The sequence below is a fragment of the Macrobrachium rosenbergii genome, chromosome 16 (genome assembly GCF_040412425.1).
Source record: "Macrobrachium rosenbergii isolate ZJJX-2024 chromosome 16, ASM4041242v1, whole genome shotgun sequence".
Lineage (NCBI taxonomy): Eukaryota > Metazoa > Arthropoda > Malacostraca > Decapoda > Palaemonidae > Macrobrachium > Macrobrachium rosenbergii.
Window position 1 is genome coordinate 26,551,923 of NC_089756.1, and position 21,095 is coordinate 26,573,017.

A 21,095-nucleotide genomic window follows, 5' to 3' on the forward strand; every position below is an offset into this window, starting at 1 on the left:
CTTGGAACATATATGCAGTCACTCATGAGAGATTTAAAGCATGTCACTCCTGGTGAATGAAAGAGAAACCAGTCAGCAGGAGTTTATGTAACTTCATTTTGTATTGCCCTTGATTTTAAACGTAAATATGGATGTGGCCTTAACTGTTTCAAGGTAGGCTTGGGTTCTTTGTAACACTTTTTATTTGAATAAGGACATAAGGTAAATGTGCTTTCAGTCTTGTGTAATCCCTTAATTGGTCTCACCTTCCAGAAGGAACTTGCAGCTCTTTAGGAGAACTGCTCAATAATTCTATAGGTTATTTTTCCTGATGGCAATACATTAAATATCCCTTTCACAAAACTAATTTTTTTAATGTATGCTATCATATAAACTATATAATTTTAAATGTATGCTATCATTTATTCTCTTGAGTTCATGTGAATGTAAAACATATCCAGCCTGTCGTTCGTAGTTTCTTACTTAAATGATTAGAATAGCATAGATTAGAGCATGATTCAGTTTTTCATTGGTCAAGACATCATTTTTTGTTTCTAAAAGTAAAGGTAGGCCAGCACATGACTTTATGAGATTTTTCATTCAAATTATAGATAATTATTACATTTCTGTTAGTTTTTGTTTACTATATGTACTGCAGTAGGAAAGATTAAAAAAGGTATGTAATTTAGGATGTTATTTTATTACAAATTTTTTCTTAAACTTTGTTACGGACGATTTTCCTCACACTGTACTTTGATTTTTGGAGTTGAAGTACCTTAAGTCTGATCCTTGCTTTCAGTTGTCTTTGCATCACCTGTTACATTAACTTTGTTGAAATTCTGAACAAGATCTTCTGGATTGCTCTGAGCATTGCTGACAACTTGTCGCCTGATTATGTGTCTTATTTCTGTTATAAAACTAAGAAAACGATCAGGATAACCGAAGTCTAGATGGAAGTTTGAAAGAAGTGTGTTTTGGAATTTCTGGAAGTCTTCCATCTCCATTCCAGCTTTGATGGCAGGGATACGAATACTGAGCCTGAAACAAAGACAATTATTTTGGAATGCTGAGTAATATATTGTCAGAGTAATTTATTAGGAAATATTAATTATGTTTTGTGGAGGAAAACCTTAAGCCGTGAAATAAAGGACTGACTTTAATCTGGCTTGCATCTACTATCCAGGTTCTGATTATTAAAAAAAATAAATAAATAAATGAAATAGGTGTTAAAAATCATGATAATAATCTGGAGTAATTGAAACATACACATTGTGCATTAAAGATACCAGAATGGCAACTTAATATTCAGGTATGGTACATGCTTCTGTTTTTACAGAATGAATATCTGCATGGGCCTAGAACAAGCACTTTATATCACTAAATATAACAGACTTGCAAAAGCACTTTATATCACTAAATATAACAGACTTGCAATGTGAAAAAAATGTCATCCCCAAAAACATTTGGAAGATTAGTTCAGAAGTCCAAACAACTTACATTTTTAATACTAAAAGCGAGACAAAATTCCATTCTCCTGGTTTAAAGATGATGTTGTTTGGAGAAAAATTGAAGGTCATAACCAAGTCCCTTACTAGACTGTTAACCTTCGCCTCATCAAGCTTTGCCAGGGGTAAAAAGGATCTTATGCTGGAAAAAAAATAAAATAAAAAAGGTGCTATAAATAGTAAGTGTTCTGAATTACAATTTAATATAGTGTATGCATAACAAATTCTAGCAAATTTGGATGGATGGGTAGCAACTTAACCTTAAAGCATAAAATATAACTGGAAAATAGTCATACTCAAAATATAAGTAAACTATTTTTAGCCATACTTAAGGACCCCAATAAAATTGATTACTTTTTCCTTTTTTTTTTCACAGTTCAAGAATCCTGAAACAAAATCAAATAAATTATAAAATAATTAAGTCACTATCACGATAAATAAGTCATTACACTACTATTGCTTGGCAAGCAACCAAACAACTTTTCAGTTATCCTTCATCAAACAAGTTCTGTTAACCCCACAGTATCTATCTATCTGTTTCAGGGAGTATACCCTTGTGCTCCAAAATGAATAAGTTTCAAAGAACAGTGTCGATAAAGAAAAAGTAGTTAAGTAAGGGATGACTGTACATAATATTCATGTTTTAGTATCTGGAGACATTTTTGGGATGTATCATATTTCCAAAAGAGAAATTTTCAGTTGACTTTCCACAGTTTCTCATGACCTGCCGAATAATCAAAAATAGTTGGCTGGCTAGGTGGTGATACATACTCATGCCAAATTAATTCCTCAGGTCACTATTAAATATCTGTTATTCATCTTTTTCATTTCTCTAGGAGACCTCATGGAGAATAAATATAAGGTAACTTCTTAAGACTTTTCGTACACAACTTTGCATAACTGTCAGATATATATATAGTACACAACCACATCTTTATTCAGGACAATATTCCTCCTTAAGTACCAAGATAGTCTACTCACAAAATATGGTATCAGAATTAATTGTTATGTGCAATATTATATTGTGTGATTACTTTTAAAAACACTTTTTAAAACTACTAAAATTAACTATTAATCGGATTAGCTTTAAAAACAAATTTTAGAAGCAAAAAGTTAAATATTTTATGCTTACTATTTCTCAAATTTTTCAAGAACAATTGACTGACGCCACTCCACTTGGGAATAACTGTCAATCAGAGGTAATGATGAACTGCCCTCATCATCTTTATCAACTACATCATCTGCAGCGTCTTCATACTGATCCTTCCCTCCAAGAAACGATACTACCTATAAAAGAAAACATTAAAAGTAATATAAATCACTTCAAAGCAGATGTAATTTTCTTTCTTTTGATAAGATCCCTTGGGTGCGTATTCTTTGCAATAAAATTTTGTATACATGATACTGATTTTGTTTCAGTTAATATTACACTTCTAGTAAGACAAGGGTTTGTCCTAGCCTTAGTTCTTAAATAACATGTTAGTTTTGGTGGTTCCTAATACAGTAGGCTATTGTCATCTGTTAAATTTGTTGTTTCCTCTTTTACAAGTAACTGAAACCTGTGTCCCTTGAATCTAACCAACTCTGTAGTTTATTGTGAGTTTCAAAATTGCTTAGTTTACCTTTACAAATCAGGGGCATTAACTCATTACTTAACATTCTTTGAACTGGAACTGAAGGCAGCATAAGGGGGATTTTCTCTACCTCTACCAACAGAGGATGAATAACCTCCCAAGAATTATATTTTCGTTTGTACTGGAGAGTCTCAGACTTTGCCTTCAAATATCAGTCTACCACCCTACTAGCATAGCTGTGAGATGCACTGACTTTATTTATATGTCAACACTGGTCAAAGCTCAAAGTTTCATACTTACCTGAGTTATTAGAATAGAATTCAGGTTCTTCCGTGAAATTGGTGTGCTCTAATTTCTTAGATTTATGTAAGCATAGAAGGTTTATGCTCTATAAAACTGTACACTTGATATGAACCTAAGAGGTGTTACATGTTGACCATGCAACATTCTGCCTCAGGGCTACTACCCAGAATCTGGATAAGTTAAACATTATGATGACTGGGTTTTAATTCAGTCATACAGCTACATCTGTGGTACAACATAATAGAAAATTATAAAATAATTTTAAAGGATAGAACCCAGCATGAGAGTCCTAAGGAACCTAGTATACTGTGTTCACATTTTTATTCAGCTGTTGTTCAATAACACTATTGTCCCTTTATTTCCAAATATTACATAGGCCATGTTAAATTTCACACAGTTTTATTATCAGCACAAAACTGTACAGTACTCTAAATATTACTAAAACTAACACAAAACCTGTGTGAATGTTATAAAACCACAAGTTTGAAGATTCACTGGTACGTACATATATTTGTGCAGTTTAGAGATCTTTCCTGAAGTGTGTTCGTTATCTACTGTTCTTTCTTTCAATCATACAGTCTGGCTCTAACAGTAGGTCAGACGTTACAGAAAAGTGAGGTGAAATTTGTAGAAAAGATCACTTGTGTATCTGACACAGTCAAAGAATATCACCTTTAGCTGTTGCTTTTTAGCATCCTCTTGAAGTTGTTGATAATTAGGCAATGGACACCTTGGTTGACCAACTACTTCACGAATTTCCATACCCTGGCCAAATCTATCATTTCTTTCTTCTTCATCAAGTTTCCTACATAGTGCAATGTACTTTGCCTTGGCTTCAACACTAAGTTTCATGCCTGAAAGATGTTAAGGGAATCTTAACAAAAAATTAAAGTAAAAAGTTGCAAAACAGACCTATCTTGGAAGAATGGTACCATTACCCCTTACTTTATTACTATACTTTTATTTTGTTTGATATACTGTACACTGTAGCACTTTACATTCTTCCAATAAAAATTCAAGATTCTATAAGGAGCATGGGGGAGGGGGGATCTTTTACATTCTAGTAATACTGAATACAGTAATCCCTTGATCATCTGCACTTCCCATATTTGTACCTTGATCAGAGTGAATATGTACTTGATTGCTCTAAGGGGAAAATGCAAGGAAAAAAAGTGCACAGGTACAGACAGATGCCGAGTGAAGACCAAACTGTTTGGATATGAGAGCAGAAACTACCTCTGCTCAGCCAGACTAACTAGCTCAGCACTGTATGTGTGGTGATTTGCTCAGTGAGAATGCCGTGTGCTGACCGACTTATTGTTGAGGAGGATGGTTGGGAAGAAAGGGTTAATTAAGAGCATCAGGTGTGGGTGGTGATAAATTTGCACTCTGAATCTGCCTCAGTTACACAGCTTGCTCTCTAAGCTGTAGTTACTGCCTTGTGCTCTACAGAATGTCACTACTTCTGTGTATAGGAGCTGTTGCTTTCTTTGGTGTTCCCTGTACTGTATGTACTGTACATAGTATATAAACAATTGCCCTGTAACTGTATACTGTACCATATATGCTATTATACAGAAAATGGTATCTGCACAAAATATAAATAGTAGAGGAATCTAGTGAACATGAAGTACAGCATTTTGATTTTTGTTTTAAATTTGTACATACAGCACACAGTACTTTAAGATAGTAGTTACTTAATCATGAAAATATATGTATTTTGAGATAGCCTGCTATTCCTATATGCATACTTTGGATGTGTGTGCAGCCCCCATGGGTGTACGGTATTAGAGCAAATAATCAAGGTAGGTTACTGTGAAAAAAAAAAAAAATATTGCAGTCTCGAGAAAGAAGCCCATTATTTTGGAAAACAATGACACTGCTGTATAAACAAGTAAGAACTATTCCCTTAACAAAAGTTCTCAAATGTTTCAAGGGATTAAATATACTACAAATAAAAAACAAATTTACAATCTATTCTAAAAGAAACAAAAAACAATCATTAGGGCATACCACCTACAATATGCTTTGCAAAGAATACTCAAGGTGGTAATACGGAGTATATATACATATTCCATTTGGTTCCCAGCTGTGTTGCTGTCTATCATTTACTTTGTGTCTGTTCCCTGTGGTCTTTTTTTTTTTTTTCTTTAACTATCTTGCCCATTTTCAACCCTCATTTGTCTAGCTAAACTGAATCAAAACAATATAGTACAAATACAGTACTAAGCTAAGAAACCCAGAAGGTTTTTTGAAACATGTTGCTCCAGCAGTGTCAAATTCATGTTTGAATTTTGACCTCTATGTACGACCTTTCCCTTGGCCCCACTGTGCAAATCAGCTTGATTAGTGGAGTATGCATTCAAAATACAAAGTCTTGTCATGTACAGCTCAAGTTATTACAAAGGATAAACTCCCATTTAACCTCTTTCCCTATGTATGACCTCATCATTTCCTTATACATGCCACATACGAGGTTTTATAAGCTGTTATTAACTGAGGTGTAGGAAAATTAGGGTTTTCCATAACTATAAGAAAATATTACATTTATGTTTATTTCAGTTGAAAAAAAAAAGAGACAGCTATCTCACAAGGACACAATTTGTACAGTAGGTAAAAAAAAAATTGATAAAATTTACATTACCTTCACTAGAGTCAAAATCTTCCCATTTTGCCCCAAAATCTTCCAACATCCCTTTGACATATTTGTCACCCAACACCATGCGTAAAGATTCAAAAGTCATCCATTCGTGTAATGCACGTTCAATCTGCAAAGCATAGATGTAAGGAAACCTTATACCAGTAGCCTCTGTCAAAATTCACCTTCATATTTCAAACAAAGGAAAATGACATACAAAAAGTGGAATTTTATCTTGACTGAACAAAAAAAAAAAAAAAAGTACAAGAAAGAAATAAAGCCTTTCCTAAACTCTTTCAGCAACAGTGAAAATCCAAAAATTTTCATTGCATTCAAACTGCTGCTCTCTAGTGGCCAAACAATGGCATAAGAAGCCTGTGGGAGTGTGGATCACAATTTCACTTGTAGGTTTCCATTTCTATGATAACAAATGGGTATTAAACATCGTCTAAACAATATTTCCTTGGAATCCTCACAACCAACTGTGAATGAGCAGACATACAAGAATATTTAAATACCTTTATGACAGCTGTATGTGCATGAAATAGTTCTTCCTCTGGGGGCTTATCTTCTTTTTGTCGCCATACTGATTTTTTCTGTTTTCCTTCTCCTATGTCCTCTTGAAGTTTAACTGTTTCTTGACCTTGTGAATTCTGCTTTTTATCTTCATGAGCACCATCTGATTTTCTGTTTTCTTTGTCAAGTTCTTGAGAGTTTTCAGCACACATACTAAGTCCATCCTGAGCAACTTCAGCAAAAGATGTAAAAGACTTTGAAGTTTTTTGTGCTTGGCTGGTGAAGAAGGGGTTTACTCCACCTACACAGGAAAGAGAAAATTCAGTTTCTCCCTCAATAAAAGCCTAAAAACTTGATGAACATATACTCATAGCCAACCAATTACCTTCAGATAAGCTACCTTATGATCAGTATCGAATGAAGTGCAAATTATCTAGTTTGAAAAGAAAATTATCATTCTTACAAAGCTATGTAATGCTTGATGAATGATATTTCCCTCAATTAAGTAGTTTAATCAGACCACTGAGCTAAATTATTCAACTCTCGCATGGACCACAGGATGTCTATGGGTTGAAAATTATGGAGATTTGGACAAAAAAATTTTGTAACTTTTTTTTTTCAAAACTTGACATTCATTGTCAATTATACTTTGATTATTCACACAAAAATTGTTTAACTGTTAACGTTACTCTACAGTCTGCATATACGAGTACAAGGACTGGCTTATGTGGGCTATCTAAAAACAACTATGGGTCAAATGAGAGCGACTGATTCTAAAACGTCAAAATTACTTGTATGTGTCTGTCCTTTTGATGTGTTGAATTTCATATTCCACCACTGGGCTTTATTTGTTTTAATTTGTTACTTTCATGTTCATTGTTCTGTATATTTGCCATTTACTGATTACTGGAGATATATGATATTGTCATAGTACTGTAGTTGCAGCTTTGGCTGCTTTATCAGCTTCTTCATTTCCTTTAATGCCTACATGGGCAGGAATCCAACATATTTCTCCATTTTTATCATCTTCATGTTCAGCCTTCACCCACTAAATGACTATAAACTCATGTATGCAAATTGAAACTGCATGATGCAAAGTAAGGAGTTAAATTCTGTAAGTCCAACAGTTCAAGCAATATAGACAGAAAAGTCTTAAAACAAATATGTTCACTCTGTAACCGTTCACATCCACAGTTTTGGACATATTTTGTATAAAAGTTCAATTGCAATAGAAAGTGTACTCTGTAGGGAAAGGGGAGAGGTACCACCTACAAGAATCTTGTGCTTCATGCCACAGGCAGTATTAAATAGTAATTTGCAGTGTTCTTTCATCCCCAACCTATTTCATTTTATCTCCCTACCTATCTGATCTATTTCTGTCTTCCTCCAATTTTTACCTCACTTATGAACAAACTTCTGGGCCAGCCCTGAGTCATGTATGTATAGTAATTTGGTCGGTTAAACTATTTAATAATAATAATAATAATAATAATAATAATAATAATAATAATAATAAATAATACATCAGCTTGAGCACTAACTTTTTTCACATAGCTTCTTTAGTACTATCTTACATAATACAAAAAATAACACTATAACACTGTTTGATATGCAGACACTAAGAGCCCTTCAATGCAGACAAAATAGTTTCCTAAATAATTTCATTAATTGTAAATAATTAAACCAATTAATAAAAAATACTTTTACACAATGAAGCATGTTTTTCATACATACCCAGGAAACATAAAGCTGCTTTCTAACTACAGTACACCAACTAATTAAATCCTTAAAGAAGAAGATCTCACTGTGCATGACATCCCCTATCTGCTCAAGTTATGAGACCTTGCAAACTTCCATCTGTAAAAATTTCAGTGCATATTGTTCTGAGGGGAAGATACTGACGAAAATGGGTACTGCACTGCCATAAACAATAAGGACTTGATTACAGATCATGAAAAAATTAATAAATCATATTCTTCCAATAACTTTAAAAGGTAAATAGCACAATCTGCATAACATTTTTTAAATAATTAATGCTGGTATGTATTATGAAATGTAACTGCAAACTTCATTCACCATCTTTGTTTATTAAAATTTTTTACATTAGCTTTTTTTCATGGGGTTAAACATGTACAGTAATGAGTTTTTTCAACCCCATGTTCTGTACATGTTCTTGAATTTCTATCAGGTCTGGAATTTTATCTAGCCACTTTGTCCCCTGATATCATGGGCCTCCTGGCAGGTCTTTGTCTTGTAATTTCCATTTCTGTTGCTTTCTTGACTAGATGTTCCTCATCCCTTATCTTCACATCATCTAACCATCTTGATCTTGAGATCTCGGTCTATTTCATTCATGATAGGATCTTCTAACCATAATCTGGCTCTGAGTTTGGACACTATAATTGTACCCTTTTCATCACTTTGATTTTCTTTGTTAGTGCCCATGTTTCCACTGCATAGAGTATTAAAGGCCCTATATAACCAGCATACAAGTAAGTCCTTGCACTCTCCACAAATGGGATATTTCAGTTTATCAGTAGTCTAGCTACCTCTCCATTTCATTCAAGCTGCAGCTAGTCTTTTCTTACAGCCCTGTCACAGCTTACTGCCCAGTGTGTCTCCAAGGTAACAATACGAGTATTATACAGTGACTCTTCTAAGATGTACCCACCTACCACAGCATTATTCTCCTTTCCTCTCTTCCTCACTTGCTCTTCTAAAATATTTTGGGCACCAAAATATCTTCCTCCATTTATATTTTGCAATCTTGAGCACCTCTGATACTACTGTGTTACATCCAGGGCATATAAATGCCAAAACCATCTGAATCTTTGAGTTGTCTGCATTTCAATCCTTCTTCTAAATTTACAGTATAAATTTTTTGTCCCTTTTCCATGAAAGAATTAAGAACTTTATTTAGACAAGGCAATTTACTCTACCTTCAATGTCAATTTCTTCTCCATATTGGCCTTTGAGATCTTCCCTATCAGGAATAACAACTTCCAGACTTCTTCTTGGCAAATCATCTCTCAGATACAGTGGCTCCATCGAAACTTGCTTCTTTACTATTTGGGATGCTTCATAGCACACATCACTGCAAAAGTTCTGGAAAAGAATGGAAAGGTTTTTGACAATATGAAACATGCATGAGCTTTAATCTATTGAGACATATTCACCAAACTTGGGCATCAACATAAGGAATCAAACAAGAAAATACTTATCAATGCATACAGCACAGTACTGCTAAATAATTAGCATTATGCTTCCAAACTTTCCTCCCCCCCAAAAAAAAAAGATAAATAAATAAAAGAAGATTCGTTTGAGTGAAATATGCTAACTACACAGTAGCCTTGAAATTACACCTGCAAAAAGACACAGGGCTGCAATAACTTCCTTGTATACTTTAAACATGTAACTGCCTCATATTACAGGCATTATTCAAAATAAATATATTAATGCACATTAGACGAAGCCTAGGTAAGAGAAACAAATGTTAAAATTTCTTTGGTTTTTCATACAAACACATCAATCATATTTATCAAAAGTTAAAATTTCTTTGGTTTTTCATACAAACACATCAATCATATTTATGTCTTAAATTTTTGTCCCAAATGTATGCAAGGTTCATCAGTTTTTTGTGTGATAGACACAAGCAGTAAGGTATCTCACAATTCATATGCCATATTGACACTTAGCATATCTTGATCACCTTCCTCACTTTTCATGCAAACTGAAGATGAGACAAAGATTTGTGGGGACTGTAATATAACATTTCCTACATAACTGATGGAGGTGTATGAAAAAACTTTTGTTGTAAGAACAGTTTTCTTTTTTATGCCTGAATGGAGTGGCCAATTTGCTGGATGTCCTGAGTGTTTCCACAAACCTATAGGATCCAAAGGAGTACTTAGGGACTACAGCGTGTTTTGAGAATCCATGGCAATGAGCAGGCAGGCTGTGAAGACCAGGTTTGAGGGATCATCCAAGGACTAGCACTCCACCTTGACTGGCAAAAAAGATGACTACTTTCCTAACATTGAGACTGAAGCAGATGAAGCAGACAAGTAAGTGGCAGCAATCCTTGACCAAATCAACATGTCTGTCCTCTTCTTCACATATACAACAACCACTGGTTTGGTGACCTTTCATAGCATGTTTCACAGATGTGGAAGGATAACCACACCTGGTCACAACTACTAAAAAGAAGATGGACTGTTGAACAAGGACATGAAAGCATGACAGTCATTACCTGGGAGGCTTTGAAAAGCTGAGCGTAGCAAAAAACACAGTGACTGTGCATAAAAAAATAAACATCAAAATTACAGCACTTAGCAAAATTCAACAGTTACCATATGGATAAAAAGCCACTAAAAATGTTGTGGCGGAATTCTAACCCACAAACAAAACAACACTCACCCTGATCTTCGGTTGCTGGAGATGGGTAAAGGTCCACGGTCGCCAATCACAGCACACAGAAACCACAAAAATGATATTTTAATGATAAAATAAAGTTTGTTCATACTTACCTGGCAGATATATATATAGCTGTATTCTCCGAAGGTCCGACAGAATTTCAAAAATTCGCGGCACACGCCAGTGGCCGGTCAGGTGGTTAGTACCCATTCCCGCCGCTGGGAGCCGGTATCAGAACCATTCCATTTTCTATTCAGATTTTCTAACGCCACTGTCTCCTGAGGGGAGGAGAGGAGGCAATATAAATATATATATCTGCCAGGTAGGGCATGAACAAACTTTATTTTATCATTAAAATATCATTTTGTTCATGAGACTTACCTGCCAGATATATATATAACTGAATACCACCTTTGGAGGGGGTAGAGACAGCCAAGAATTAGGAAAAAACCAATTATTGGTAAAATTATTTTGGTTCCTTATCTGATAGCGTAGCTGACTGAGTGGTTACTGTCACTCTAGTCTGCTTCTGCTTTACTAGAGACCCAGCGAGGTAGTGACCTATATAGCTGGCGACTTCTAGATGATCTGTCAACGGCAGCGTGACCACAATGTGACTAGATCATAGCCCATACAAAAGAGGACAAAAGAGCATTACTAACCACCTAACCAACACCTAAAGCGTTAGTTTGCAAAGGATTGGGAAGACTGCCTCCAGTAGTCGGCCAACAACCACAAAAACACAATTAAAAAGGGGATAGGATCAGAGTTACCTCCTGTCCCCAAGGTTGCTGAAGCAGCAATGTATGGTCCCAGCGAAAAGCAATTTTCGTATGCTACCTAAACATCTTGCCAAGAGTGTGAGCAAAACACCGAATTGATTTCGCCAAAATGTGGCACTAAAAATGTCACTGAGTACCATATTTTTCTTGAACGCCATGCATGGAGGTAGCAACTGCCCTCACCGCGTGAGCGTTAACTCTCAACAACTTGAAGTTGGAGTCATTCACAACTAGAGTGTGCGTCCCCACGACGTCCCCTAATGAAGAATGCCAGTGCATTCTTCGACATAGGCTTTAACTGGTTGCCTCACAGAACACAATAAAACATCAATGGACCACGAAAGTGTCCTGTGTTCTTTAAGGTAGTACTGAGAGCTCTAACTGGACATAGAACTCCCTCAGGTTCCTGTCCAATAAGGTCTGCTAAACCTTTAATTTCAAAGTGTCTAGGCCAAGGGTTAGAAGACCTATCATTCTTAGCCAAGAACTTAGGGCTTAAAGAATAGACAGCATTGTGTTCCTTGAAGCCCACATGGCGGCCTCGAACTTCTCTCACTCTCTTAGCATGCGGAATGCCGTTTTCGAGTAACATCCTTAAGAGATGCAGAGCGGAGAGAAGGCTCAAGGACTAAACATCAAAACTTGAGCATTACGTCAAGTTCCAAGCAGGGGGAAATCAGCTGAGGAACCTGGACGTCTTGAAACTCGTAAGATCGTGGAGGTCCTTATTGTCAGACAAAGCTAATCCTCTGTGTCTGAATACAATCGAAAGCATGCTCGATAACACTTGATAGTCGGAACTGCTATATCGAGTTTTTCTCTTAAGTAAAGGAAAATCCGCAACCTGGCTCACAGTGATAGAGGAAGAGGAAAAGCCCTTCTTTCTACACAACCTTTGAGGTTGCTCACTTACGTAGATATATCCTTTAGATGAAGAACTTCTGGCTCTAGCGATGGCCCCACGTGCCACCTGGCCAGAAAAACCCCTTCGCTCTGACCAAGTTTCGATAGTCTGAAAGCAGTCAGGTTCAGGAGCGGGAGATTCAAAGATATCTCGTGAAGTGGGTTTGTATGAGCAGGTCTGCTCTCATAGGAAGGGTCCTCGGAACGTCTACAGCCAGAAGAGAAACTCCGAGAACCAGTGGTTCGAAGGCCAAAACGTGGGGATGAGAGTCATCTCGTCCCTTGTGAGGCCGCGAACTTGCGTATGACTTCTCCCAGAATTTAGAACGGGGAAAAAGGCGTAAACATCTATTCCCGTCAATCCCAGGAAGAGCAACTATCGCAACTGCCCCAGGGTCAGTACAGATGAGCTTTGCCTAGAGGAGCTTCGCTGTTCTTGAGGTCGAAAATATCCACAAGATGGCGACCCCAAAATTTCCAAAAATCTTGGCAAACCTCTGATGAAGGGTCCATTCCTTCGGCAGAGTTGATGGCGCCTAACAGAGCAGGTCTGCCGAACATTTTCGACCCTGCAACAAAACTTGTGAGAATCGAAATGTTATGAGCATAGGCTCAAAGAATAATCTCTCTTACAAGGCTGAACAGGAACAAGTAGTATTGTCCGAGTTTGCTAGAACTACACGATTACAAACTTGGACCTCGAAGAATTAGCGAGCTAAAGATAAACGCATAAAATCTTTGAAGTCGATGTGCCAGGACACCTGTTCCTCTCTCCAGGTTCCTAACCTTCCTCTCCCTCTAGTGTTGCCCCCAACCTGTTGACGACCCGTCGGAAAAACAACACTAGGTTGGGGTTCAAAGAAGCTTGAGGGAGATCCTTTCTGCAATTCCGTTGGATCGAGCCACCACCACAGATTCTCTTTATATAGGGAAGAATTCTCAATTCCTCTTTCAAGTCTTCCCCTTGCTTTGTCAGTTCTCAACAAAAAGAACTGAAGAGGCCTGAGATACAGACTCCCAGAAAACAAACTTCTCAGCGAGGAAATGGTCCCCAGCAGACTCATTCCTTCCTTCACCTAACATGTTTCCTTTTCAGAAGGCGAAACTTTTCGTACATAAAGTTGCCGTTCTTGCGACCAGGCCTATAAAGCCGCTGAATAGATCTGAATTCCCAGACACAATGGACAGTGAGGGATCAGCTGACTTCTCCACAGACCAGAAGTCCCAGGGACTTCACGAGTTGCAGAGTCAACTGAAGGTCCTCCAGATACCTTCGCCGGCGGCCTCGAATCAGCCAGTCGTCCAAGTAGAGTGAGATCTGACGATGCGACAGATGCAGCTGCATCGCAACGTTTTCATGAGGCGATGTAACACCGGAGCAAAATGTACGCGTAACAGCATCTGGTGTTCCCAGGCGGTCAACCATCCAGAGTACTGACCAGACCCAACGTTGCCGGAACTTCGCTGATCGGACGAGAGCGGGTGTTTTCAACGTGGTATGGCCGTTATGTGCAGAGTCAAAGCAGAGGAGCCCTGAACTGGTACGTCTAGTCCCCAAGACAACCTGAGATACTTCACCGAACGTGGATGAATTGGGCGTGAAGATAAGTATCTTGGAAAGATCCAAAGATACCAACCAATCCCGGGATGAAGGGCTCCTAGTATTGACTGCGGTCTCCATCTTGAACTTTCCTTCGGACCAAGTTGTTCGACCTGTTGACGTCAAGACGGGTCTCAGCCTACTGAAAGTTTCAGGACTAGAAACAATCTGTAGTAAAAATCCCGAACACCAGTCCAAGATCTGTTCCACTGCTCTCATCGAACATCTGTTCGAAACAGGTCAAATAATTTTCTGTTTGACAGGAAGGCAGTTGAAACAAAAACAAAGAGAGAGACAGGAAGGGAATCAAGTAACCTCTCTCCTAACAGTAGGAGGGACCAAACGTCTGCCCCCTCACTCTTTCCAGAGCTTGTGCAAAAATGAAGCCTGGTTGCAAGGAGTCTGGAGATGAAGAGGAGTCACTGGCTACCTCTCTTGGAAGTGACATTCCTTCAGGAAAAAACTCTCTCGTGGTGCGGGTCTCGTGTTGCTTCCCATGGACCCCTTTATTATACAAACATTTAGCTTTCGTTTACTTTTTGTATCTGAGGAACAGTGCAAGCGTTATGAAGGAGATGCAGTTTGAATGATAACTTTAGTTTTGAGAAAAACGATATTTTTGCTTCTCTGTATTTATTTGCTTGCCGTTACACAGTTTGATGTTTTTATGACATAATGAAAAGCCAAAAATAGACCTGCAAAGTAATATAACTTCGCTAAATGAAGCTAAATGAAGCGAGTGTCAAAACACGGCTGAGGTTAATGTGTGACGTTTATTATCAAGCTCTGAGCTGCTACTGACTGACTGCCACTGACTGCCCTGCGGCATTCCTGTCTTTCGCTGATGCGTTATGTCCACAGGGTTGCCATAGATCGCATTAGATATTATTTCATAGCTAAAGAAATTACCACCGATATACTGACAATATCATTTACATTATATGAAAATGTAATTTGACTATGATAGGTTACTGTTTTGTTTATAACTTCTAACTGGCAGAACTTTTAAATAAAACTTTCTGAGAAGATAGTCAGGATATGTATGATGCCATATATAAAATATCCCAGAAAATTTTATTTCGATTTTTTTTCACAAACGCTCCCCTTAAGACAAAGACAACTGCGAAGGTGGAGAGAGAGAGCCAGCGGTTGAAAGTCTCAGAAACAGATCATAAGAAAAAAGCCAGAGTCTGATAATCAGAGAAGAAGAAGACGAAAGATTTCTCTTCATACAAAGGCTGTGACGAAAGAGGATGTTCTTCGCCGCAGCTGGTGGGTCTTGAGTGATGGTGAAAGTAGTTCCGATTACGCGATCGTGCGGGAACTCCAGCGAACGAAGAAAGTGGAAACAACCAGAGTCACGTATATTAAACATAAAATGTGAACGCTTCACGATTAGCGTGTCATCCTTGCGCAAGACCATGCCTAATCTTCTCTGTATCGTTCAATTAGTATATGTACTGCCGAAGCAAGTACTGGCTAAATTAAGAAGGACATCAGATGTTGAAGGGTAGTTGTGCACGACATGATGAACAACTGGAGGCGGTGTCAACACAAGACTTGAAGCTATCGTGACGGCGCGGAGCGTCATGGCGTGACAGAGCTCCGTGCGAAGTACTAGAAGAGTCACAGCGTGGCGCGACGTCATGGCTAGTGCGCGCGGCGTCAAGGTGAGGAGGCGGCGTGAAAGCGTGAAAGCGCCACGAAGAGCAAACGCGCTCCTGGCGCCCGAGATAAGAAAAAGCCAACACCTCAACTCGGGAAGACAATAGGAAGCCACTAAACACTCTCTCTAGACGACAGACGCTCTGTATCGTTCCCGAAGCGGGAGACGAAGGTGAAAGTCTGTACCTCTTAACAGGCAGATTCCGAATCTTGAAAGGTTCGCGGGCATCCAGCTGTTGTTGCAAACCCAACAAAATCTTATCGTTGGACACTCTCAGCCGGAAGAAGGCTGAACCTGAGAGAAGAGAAAGAGTGACGTATACTTCCTTCCACAGGGGAAGAAGCTCTAGCCCTGCCTTAGCGCGACAGGGGGTCGAGAGTAGAGTGATCATTCGAAAAACACTTTATTCTCTTCTGCAGAGGAATATCCATGCAATTTCGGGGAAGAAGTACAAACGTCTAGAGGAAGAGGACGTGAAGCGTCCTCTCCTCTAAGCTTCTCTTAAGAGGGCGAGAGTCCAACCGAGCTCCAACCCCGAGGCGGGAGGACGTGTCGGAGGACGAGAAGCAATCCTTCAGGATGCGTGCCTGAGCACGATCCCTGGCAGCCTGGGTAGCGTCATCAGGACCTGCCCGAAGGGCGCCAGATCGGTGGGAAGCCCCGTAACCCTCATGCGACTTTCGACATGCCCCTCCCTGGTCCCGTGGGGAGTTCGACAGAGTTCCAGGCCTAGAGGCATATAAGGGCGATCTGACGCCCCCTCCACAACCCTAGGGGCACTAGCACTAACACTATGCGTTTGAATTGCATTCACTTTAGTTTCAAGAGCACGCGTTGACTCCACACGAGAGCCAGGGAATTACCTTCTGCAGCAACAAACTACAGGGTTAGTAATAAATTTTACTACAGGGTTACTAGTAGGAGAAAACCCTGACTGTCCAACTAAGGATGCACTCTGGGAGAAGATTTCCTCAGCCTATCACGCTCCAATTAAAGCATATGTGCTTCTTATATCTTCCACTCACCTCAGACAATCCCACATTCATTACCGATTATCATAGGCATTGAACACTTACATATCATACATAAAGAGTGAGGAACTATCAAAGTCTTCAATAGCTCCTCACCTTACATTCACCAAAGCTACAGACTGATAGTAGCTAGAGGTAACATCTTAATTATAAGAAAAGTCAAAAGCAAAATCAAAAAACGGTCCACAAGAGCGTATGCCAAGTCAAGATCCAGTCGAATACCAAAAAACAACCAAAATACTTAAGTGACAACAAATTTCGAAATCAAAGGAGGAAGAGGGACGACAACAAGTGTTGACATCCGACGACAGAAAATCTGAATAGAAAAAAATGGGAATGGTTCCTGATACCGCCTCCCAGCGGCGGAATGAGTACTAACCACCTGACCACGGCCCTGCGTGTGCCCGCGAATTTTCGAAATTCTGTCGGACCTTCCGGAGAATACAGCTATATATATATCTGGCAGGTAAAGTCTCATGAACAAACTAGAGTTTATGGCACCTGTCATTCAACCTGTTCCATTAAGTGATTAACAGAATTTTTATCACCCTGGATTTCAAGATGACCCTGACTATGGGGTAAACACACGGAGAAACAACAAAACAAAACTGGTAACGACACCACAGTCACAAAAATGTGATGAGTGTGACCAGGGGCTGTATACAAACTAATACTACAAAACCCTTCGTGTTCCATTTGCCACATTAAAGACTGCTGAGCCTGGGGATCATTCAGGACATGTATGCAAGGCATATGTATCATTGATGGGATCCTGATGAAACCACCTTACTCTCAAAGCCAAGAATTAAAAAACCGAAAATGATCAATGTTATGGCAATTACTGGCCTGCTACATGAAAATATTTTATTTAAAACAAAAAACAAAGTACATTTTTTACAAACCCTAACTTATCTGTTACGTGCTTTACACTGCATCACTATCATCACATTTTTCTTTTACATGGTTAACCTAAACAAATACCCTTAAACCTTAACTTGTTTTAAACTGGAAAAGAAACTTCAGGAAATCTGAAGTAGAGTAAATTCTTGCAAATAATGAAAACTTATTACCTACTCTGTACACTTTTTGGGAGAGCAATTTTATGGTAGTTTGGGTTCTCTGTGTACAGAAGGAAACCCTTGAATTTGAGTCCATCACAGCATCATGCCACTGTAAAATTACTTTGATTGCTTACCATTAATAAACTTACCCTTCTTAATGTGATGTCATACAGTCTGTTGTTACGAATCTTATAGCGCTGGTCACCATAACGATCAACAAATTCATTGGGACACAAAGGATAGCCACAGAGTCCTGAAGCTCCTCGATCTGTTTCAGCTTGTTCATATATATCTGGATTGATGTAGCAAAGCTGAAATTAAAAAGGGTACCGTATTTACTTTCAAAGCGAATGAGCAGCAAATAACAATTATGAACAAGCAGCAAATAACAATCACCACAATTTACATGTACAGGATACATTATTCAACAGGATACATTATTCAAACAACAAGTTTCTGAAGAACTTTATAATAAGTCTATGGTACACTGGTATATTTCTTTAAAATGAAACTTAGATACACAGTACAGCATATTTCTTTCACCATATTAACAGTGCCTCATAATTTTGCAAAATGCAGTGCTGGATATTATGAAATAAACAAAGATACACCAATTGAAGTGCAGTAGTTACAGTACATACAAAAATATCCGGCCTCTGTATCACAGTATACTCTACTAATAATGCCTCTTAAATCTTCAAAATGTAATAACTCTCTGAAACAACCCTTCAGTTACATAACTTGTCAATTTGTTGATCCCTTCATAACTTTGTATAAAGAAGGTTTAATGAGCAATAACATGTTACTGTATTTGTTATCTTCTTGCCACAAATTATAAAAAGTATACAGCTTTTTAACATCCAAATACAGTACAGTATGCCACACATAAAATAGAGTGCCTTTAATGACAATTTTGATTAAAACAAAGTTTACAGTCATAAACAGACATAGTCAAAGTCTTAACTTCGTGTACCATGAAGCAGATGAAAAACAAGATGAGTTTAGCATGGCATTTACATATGGATGATAAATCTTCCAGTTATTATCCATATTCAAATCTTTTGAACAAAGTTTTTTAAAATTTTGAACTGGTATCAGTAAGTAAAACAGCCATTCTGACCAGATACAATAATGGCTCTATTAGGATTGAAAATAACTTTGAGAAAGTTATATAAATTATGAAAGAATCCATGATCTAAAATATTTACCATTGGCATTAGATGGATTTTTACTACAGTATTTTAATACGACCACAGAGTGGATAATAATGTTTATGAACAAAAAGGTACAACTCAAAATGAGATACTTACAAACTCGACAAGCTTTTCTGCATCCACAGTATCTTCCACTAAATTCAAAAATATCTTCTGAGATTTCTTCTGAGATGATACCATACGCTCCCGTGTTGCTTGTACTCCCTCAGTTCTAAAACAAGACTTATGTAATTGAGACAAATGAAGTCCAGAATGAGACACATTATGATAAAACCCTGTAATCCATCAAATGTACCACATGGGGTTGTGACACTTAAAAAAACTTTTACCAATGTGAAGAGCACAGTATATATGAATTCTGGCCATAGAATATAATGTGCAAAAACAAGGCAAACTGCATATTTCTACTAGAGTATACAAATTATGATCAATCCCTATTGTCAGTGAATATATCAGTTAAAACTAAACCACTACCTAATTGCATCTGCAGTATGTATAAACAGTATAGACTTTTTTTTTTTTATTAAAATGCTGCACTAACAAAATACAAACAGTAAACCTCACCTCCTGGAACATTCTTGATGCTTTGGCCTCTGTTTTGATTTTTTGTGTGCCTTTCCTGGAGGAGCCATCCTAACCTGGAAATTAAAATTCCAAGAAGGTGTGTAGATAAAACTAAAATGTAAGGCTCACCTTTTATTTTAACACTACAGTAATGATTTTCTTAACAAAAAATAATGAAAAATTTTATAGTATTTTAGAATTTACCTAGGCAATTTCACATTAATTGGAAGTCAAAACTCCACTTTTAGCTTTATGTAAAATGTATACAGTATGCCAGTTTGGATAAAAATCCAGTATTAGAGCCAAGTCTAAGCCTAACCAAGGTGTGCCCAACTATATAATTAATCTAATGCTTCTTTCAGCTCCACTTATTATCACAACAGTAGTAATTTTCATAAATGAAAGAACAAAACTTATTTTTAGACTCTGGAGAATAAGGAATGAAGCCTCGTTAGGGTAAAAAAAAATTATAGTAACCTAATTCAGTTATGGGGCCAATGCTCACTCATAAGTGAAGAACAATGACATTTGAATATGTGCCTTGTCCTCACAGCCAAGGAAACTTAATCTTACCCAGAAATCCTGACCTGTCTGAACCTATGCCTAACTGTACCTTAGCGATTATGACCAGTGCCTTAAGACACCTAAAATAGGTCTTGCCTACTCTAACTGGTTTGGGCTGGTCTTGGTCTTGTACCTAGCTACCCCTTAAAAGTTGTTGATAAGCAAGTTCCTGTGTATTGTTTACTGTAAAACATATACAAAAGTGTGGAAACCCTATGATTGGTGGTTATACTAGTAAATTCTAAGAAATTTTTCCCTCATGACAAATTCACTGGAAATATATAATTACTGTACTGAGATATTGGTAGATGCAAAAATGATAACACTTTGTTTACATACACCCCATGTTATTTACGAAAGCACTTTCAATTGGTATATATTCATTCTAATATTTTACCCTCTATCACCCAATGAGATTTTTTTTTTTTTCAAAAGTAATCATGTGTCAGTCAAGTTCATAATTCTTTTTGTTGAGTCTGGTAGCTGGTGTGAATTTTGTATAAAAAAAAAAAATTACCAGGGACTTGAATGTTTGACTGGCATCCTTAACTGTGCATTAGTAAATGATATTTCAAGAATTTTTACAAATAATAAGAGTATTTTTTTCCTGAAATTACTTATAAATCATGCTTTAAAAATACCGTATTCAGTAATGGGCAGTGCCAAAAAGACTGCTCAAGCAATAATATTATATTTGAAGGTGTACAATTAGTGAAAATTCTGATTACTGTAGGCTCCTTAAGAAGCAAGGGATTTTATATGGGAAACATTGTTATTGAAAA

At 37.6% G+C, this 21,095-nt stretch overlaps 1 protein-coding gene and 1 non-coding gene across 3 annotated transcripts in view; both read right to left on the reverse strand.

Annotated features, from left to right (window-relative positions):
• Nucleotides 1-660: 660 nt before the first annotated feature.
• Nucleotides 661-21,095, reverse strand: part of LOC136847226 (putative RNA polymerase II subunit B1 CTD phosphatase RPAP2) — a 21,843-nt gene continuing 1,408 nt past the window's right edge. For both annotated transcript variants that reach the window (XM_067118690.1, XM_067118691.1), the window contains exons 2-11: nt 19,750-19,823; nt 19,282-19,396; nt 18,121-18,282; nt 9,455-9,620; nt 6,518-6,816; nt 6,006-6,129; nt 4,034-4,215; nt 2,617-2,771; nt 1,477-1,626; nt 661-1,017 (exon numbers count right to left, since the gene is read on the reverse strand). In XM_067118690.1, the coding sequence (XP_066974791.1) occupies nt 756-1,017; nt 1,477-1,626; nt 2,617-2,771; nt 4,034-4,215; nt 6,006-6,129; nt 6,518-6,816; nt 9,455-9,620; nt 18,121-18,282; nt 19,282-19,396; nt 19,750-19,823 (1,689 nt within the window). In that variant the 3' untranslated portion in view covers nt 661-755. The remainder of the gene's footprint in view (nt 1,018-1,476; nt 1,627-2,616; nt 2,772-4,033; nt 4,216-6,005; nt 6,130-6,517; nt 6,817-9,454; nt 9,621-18,120; nt 18,283-19,281; nt 19,397-19,749; nt 19,824-21,095) is intronic.
• LOC136847526 (U6 spliceosomal RNA) lies at nt 15,587-15,689 on the reverse strand. Its single transcript, XR_010855768.1, has one exon. It is a non-coding gene; the product is annotated as a U6 spliceosomal RNA (small nuclear RNA).